The 6,000-nt window shown below is 41.7% G+C and overlaps 1 protein-coding gene across 6 annotated transcripts in view; it reads right to left on the bottom strand.

Annotated features, from left to right (window-relative positions):
• Positions 1 to 3,753: 3,753 nt before the first annotated feature.
• The window catches only part of LOC145356924 (V-type proton ATPase 116 kDa subunit a 1-like), a 246,098-nt gene continuing 243,851 nt past the window's right edge, over positions 3,754 to 6,000 (bottom strand). For 5 of the 6 annotated variants that reach the window (XM_080209944.1, XM_080209928.1, XM_080209968.1 and 2 more), the window contains one exon: positions 3,754 to 4,622. In XM_080209944.1, coding sequence (XP_080066070.1) covers positions 4,541 to 4,622 — 82 coding nt within the window. In that variant the 3' untranslated portion in view covers positions 3,754 to 4,540. The remainder of the gene's footprint in view (positions 4,623 to 6,000) is intronic. The other variant, XM_080209959.1, reaches the window with a different exon arrangement.

Below are 6,000 nucleotides of genomic sequence, written 5' to 3'. Positions count from 1 at the left end.
GTTATCACCAGTCTTTCCTTTTACTTTTGAAGAATTGTTTTCTGTCCAATGGGGTAAGAGATGTCAGCCCAAGAGAATTAAGCATCTTACTAACTTGGTATCAGCAATCTCAATATTAAAAATTAACAAACTCATGGACAGAGTCGATAGAAGTTTTTCCCAAGGTGCAAGGGGGCTTAGGTTTAATGTGCGAGGGGCAAGAGTTAAAGGAGATGTACGAGGCAAGTTTTTTTACACAGAGGATGGTGGGTGCCTGGATCTCACTGCCGGGGAAAGTAGTTGAAGCAGATAACGGTAGTTACTTTTAAGGAGCGTCTTGACAAATACAGGAGTAGTATGGGAATAGAGGGATATGGTTCCCAGAAGGGTAAGGGGTTTTAGTTGCGTCAGGCAGCATGGTCGGTGCAGGCTTGGAGGGCCAAAGAGCCTGTTCCTGTGCCTTAATTTTCTTTGTTCTTTGTTCAAGTCTGCCATGATTGCTATTCTATGCCCAAATAGAATAGCTAGTTTTGTTCACATTACAAATTACTTGCCAATTACTTTATATTTGGTGTTGACTGAGAGCTGAATGTTGACCAGGAGAACACTCTATATAAAAGCAAAATACTGCGGATGCTGGAATTGGAAACAAAAACAGAAAAAGCTGGAAAATCTCAGCAGGTCTGAAAGCATCTGTGGAGAGAGAATAGAGCCAATGTTTTGAGTCTGGGCGAACTTTTGTTAGAGCTGGAAGAACACTTTGCTTGTAAAGTGCCATGGATCTTTGACAATCACATGAGCATGCAAACTGTTTCATTGGGATAAATAGAATAGCCTCCAAAACCGAGCAGGGAGATTACAATGTACTCATACTGAATACAACTACTGTTTGTGTTCCCCAAAGACCATTCATCTTCTGACCTCATTACAGCCTTAGTCCAAACATGGGCAGACTGAACTCAAGAAGTGAGGTGAGAATGACTGTCCTTGACATCAAGGGTTAAAATTAGGCAAATTTGACCAAATGTGCCATGAAAGAGCCCTAGAAAAACCATAGTCACTGGCAATCAGGGAAAAAAATCTCCATTGGTTGGAAACATACCTGGAAAAAAGGAAGATGATTGTGATTGTTGGAAGTCAATCACCTCAGTACTAGGACATTGCTGTAGGAATTCCTCTGGGTATATCCTAGGCACGGTAGCACAATGGTTACACTGCTGCCCCACAGTGCCAGGGACCTGGGTTCAATTTCTGGCTTAGGTCAATGTCTATGTGAAGTCTGCATGTTCTCCCCATGTCTGTGTGGGTTTCCTTTGGATGCTCCAGTTTCCTCAGATGTTCTCAGATGATTCTACCATACACAACTCCTCAAATCAGAAGCAGTCTGTGTCCAGTTGCAGCAAGATCTGAACAATGTTCAAGCTTGGGCTGATGTGTGTTGTGAACATTACTAGCCATTTAGAGCAATGGCAATGGCAATCCCCACAAAAAAAGCAGAAATCATACATCTCCCCTTGGCATTCAATGGCATTACCATCACTCAATTACCCACTGTCAAAATCCTGGGGGGTTACCTTTGACCAGAAATTGAACTTGACCAGCCATATAAAGTCTATGGTTACAAGGTTGGGAATCCAGTAGCTCACTTCCTGACGCCCCAAAATCTGTTAATCGTCTATAAAGCACAAGTCAGGAGTGTCACTTGCCTGAATGAGTGCATCACTAACAGCGCTCAAGAAGCTCAATACTATAAAAGACAAAGCAGTCCAATTGATTGACACCCCACCCACCATCTTTAACATTTACGCTTCCACAGATTCACAATAGGAGCAGTGTGTACCATCCACAATGTGCACTGCAACAGCCCACAAAGGCTCCTTTATTAGCACCTTCCAAATGCAAGACATCGACATCTGGAAGGAGAAGGGCAGCAGATGCATGGCAGCATCACCATCTGCAAAATTCCTTCAAATTTGCTCCTCATCCTGACTTGGAAATATATCACCACTCCTTCACAGTTGTTTGGTCAAAATTCTGGAACTTCCTCCCTAATAGCACCATGGGTGTTTCTACAACACATGGACTGCAGAGCTCCAAGAAGGCAGCTCACCACCACCTTAGCAAGGGCAACTAGGGATGGGCAATAAATGCTGGCCTAGCTAGTGACACCCAGATCACATGAATAAATAAAAAGGAAATTCAGACAGCATGCTAACATTTTGCTGCCTGCCATTTTAAGTGATTTCAGCCTTCAGCCAGCAATGTCGATTGATTGGTTGCCTAAGCAAGGGTCAATATCAGTTTCTAGCGCCAGTTTCTAGCCTGCTAGGTCTTATAGAGAAAGTGCATTGTGGCTGGTTTAAGTGGTAGCAGTTGTACAGGAGAGCATACTTGACCTTGGAAATTGAATCATGGTGGGAGAGCAGCATCCAAAAGTCTTGATGGTAGAGGTGGAAAGGAAACATGTACAGAATCTGCAGGAGGTCCCCTAGAAATATGTCCCACAGGCAGTGGGAGCAGATAGCCAGAGAGGTCAATGCCACGAGTAAAGCTTCGTGAACCTAAATGCTATGCCACAAGAAGTTTAATGATAAGAACATAAGAACATAAGAAATTGGAGCAGGAGTAGGCCATCTAGCCCTTCGAGCCTGCCCCGCCATTCAATAAGATCATGGTTGATCTGAAGTGGATCAGTTCCACTTTCCCGCTTTCTCCCCATAACCCGTAATTCCCTTGTCTATCAAAAACCTATCCACCTGTGACTTAAATATATTTAGCGAGGTAGCCTCCACCACTTCAACGGGCAGAGAATTCCAGAGATTCACCACCCTTTGAGTGAAGAAGTTCCTCCTCAACTCCAATCTAAACTGCCCCCCCTTATCTTGAGGTTGTGTCCTCTAGTCCTGCTATCCTTTCTAAGCGGGAAGAATCTCTCTACCTCTACCCTATCCATTCCCTTCATTGTCTTATATGTCTCTATAAGATCCCCCCTCATCCTTCTAAACTCCAACGAGTACAGACCTAGTCTGTTTAGTCTTTCTTCATAGTCCAACCCCCTCATCTCTGGTATCAGCCTAGTGAACCTCCTCTGCACTCCCTCCAAGGCCAATATATCCTTCCGCAAGTGCGGCGACTAAAACTGCACACAGTACTCCAGCTGCAGCCTCACCAGTACCCTGTACAGTTGCAGCAAGACCTCCCTGCTTTTATATTCTATCCCCCTCGCTATAAAGGCCAACATTCCATTCGCCTTCTTGATCACCTGCTGCACCTGCAGACTGGGTTTTTGCAACTCATGCACAAGGACCCCCAGGTACCTCTGCACTGTAGCATGCTGCAGCTTTTCGCCTTTTAAATAATAATCCCTCCTACTATTATTTCTGCCAAAGTGGATAACCTCACACTTGCTAACATTATACTCCATCTGCCAGGTCCTCGCCCACTCGCTCAGCCTATCCAGATCTCTCTGCAGACTTTCCACACCCTCCACGCAATTTGCTTTTCCACTCATCTTCATGTCATCAGCAAATTTCGTCACCCTACACTCAGCCCCCTCCTCCAGATCATCTATATAAATGGTAAACAGTTGAGGCCCCAGCACCGATCCCTGCGGCACTCCACTAGTCACCAACCGCCACCCAGAATAGCACCCATTGATACCAACTCTCTGCTTCCCATTAGACAACCAATCCTCTATCCACGCTAACACCTTACCCCCAACTCCGTGCACCCTAACCTTCTGTAGCGACCTTTTATGAGGCACCTTATCAAACGCCTTTTGGGAATCTAAAAACACCACATCCACCAGTTCCCCTCTGTCTACCGCACTAGTCACATCCTCATAGAAATCCAATAAATTCGTCAAACACGACTTCCCCTTAACGAATCCGTGCTGCATCTGCTCGATCAAACCATTCTTTTCTAGGTGCCTCACTATTTCTTCTTTGATGATGGGAGTACTCAATGTCAGCAAATGTAACTTCAAATGCCATATCAGAATACATGGAAACATAACTGAAGAAGTGAAGACCCTCACTGTAAAAAGGGGCTGAACGGTTCCCTTTGTTGTAAAAATCTATATACCGCACTTTGAAGTGTTTCTTGTTCATGAGGAGCACTCTAGAAATGTAAGTTGTTGTTGATGTAAAATTCCTGCTACAAGATAGAAACTGAATGTAGACTACCACAACATACTTTCGGACAGAGAACAGCTCTCAAAAAGTAACCCAACAATTCATTAAGCTAATCACAAGGGTTGACATTTGCAATTATGCTCGGTGTTGTACATGAGACAAACACATTGGCGAGAATCACAATCAAACATTTCTCTGAATACTTTTATTTTAAACTATAATTACATTTTCTATAAAGAAAAGCCTACATCTTTTTAGCACTGGATCTGATGAATTATGCACTATGAATAATAGTTTTAAGTTTGATGCTGCTAAATATACAGTTTCTTATATATCTGAGCACTGAGCCATGATGTCTTTTTATATTAATCAGAGCATTTTAGTGTTCTGACATAAAGAAATTGCCAGACAATCTATGAACTGTTGAATTATTTTTTACAGATGTCTGTAAAGGAGAAGGGGACGAATTTGTAGCCTGCTCCTTTGTAAAATTTGTTTTGAAATTCCACCCTGCAAGAAAAAGGAGAAAACCTGTTACAAATCCAATAAAGGGTTAAAATGTAAACTATCTTCAGTTGAATTGAACAGGAACCTTTAACATGACCTTCATAAAAAGAATAATCATAAAAGTGTTTTCTGAACTTCATTACTGCTATTTCCAAATGCATTACTGACATCTTTCATATTGAAGTTGAACAAGGAGTGAAGATGAAGGTGAAAGATTTGAAAATTCTATTTTATGTGTACATAACACCACAAGTGCTTGTAGCAGTTTTCTTCATTTTAGTTGTATATTTCTATTTTGCTTCCATTGAGATCTGTGATCTCAGGGTTCCACTCAATTGAAGCTGCATGGATAACAAGGTTTATCCCAGAGCTGGATGTCAATGGTTCAAACTAGATCTGAGGCCTCACTTCACTCATATTTAAGAGCATAGAAAGATGCCAGGAAATACACTTTTAAGTTCAAAAATATGTTACCTAAGGCACCATCATTTAACTCTTTTTCTTTCTTGTAGCTTTGACAATGCTGACTGATTGAATGTGAACATTATGTTAGATGAGATAGGGGAAATTTTCTGTCATCTGTAGGATTTCATGTTTGACATTTGAATCTGTCTACAAAGAGAGGTGCAGATGTAGATCATTGGGTTATCCTTTAAAGTTATTAACGAGTGCAATACAAGAAATCCAGCAATGTTATTAAAGTCTTGCTGAAGGCAAGCAACATCTTTTGTGGTTTTGGGTAGCAGTAAGGTGCCTCTATTTAATAGTAGAGCATTTGTCAATGTTAATATCTAATAGGTTCTTCTCGATGGATGTTAAATACCCAGTACTCGAAGATAATAAGGTGAACTTGTGCTGGATATTGATTAGTTAATTATACACAAATTCCTATATAAGGAAGAGTCAGGCAGCACTAAGTGTCTGGTACTTGGGGTGGAGAGGTAAAGCTCTGTAGCAAGTGATAAACAGTCTGTACCAAAGCATCCTAGTCGCAGTGTCTTCTTCACAACCAGACTTGGGAATTCCACTGTCAGTCACATCCTTAATACTATTTGAAATTGTCAATTCTGTGAGCTGCTACAATATTCCCTGTGGAGTGACTGAAGGAAACCTGTGACAGAAATTAATTAAGATTGTCACCTTCACTATAACTAGTAATGCTGCTGCAATTAGAGATAAGATTCCATGTGATTAGCCTGAATCACTGCACGCATTGCTGTTTGTTGAAAGCTAAGAGCTTTGGCCTTGGCATGAAATCAAGAATTCTCTCTTTTCCTCTATACTCTTCTTTGTCTGAACTGTGAGATGTAGCATCAATAGCCAAAGTAAAGACTTCAAGATTTCTGAACTCACCAATATGCTAAGAGTAGGGTGTGTCTAC

This window comes from Carcharhinus amblyrhynchos, chromosome 2 (genome assembly GCF_965287045.1).
Source record: "Carcharhinus amblyrhynchos chromosome 2, sCarAmb.v2.hapA, whole genome shotgun sequence".
NCBI classification, from domain to species: domain Eukaryota; kingdom Metazoa; phylum Chordata; class Chondrichthyes; order Carcharhiniformes; family Carcharhinidae; genus Carcharhinus; species Carcharhinus amblyrhynchos.
This window is presented reverse-complemented; position numbering and strand designations above follow the sequence as displayed.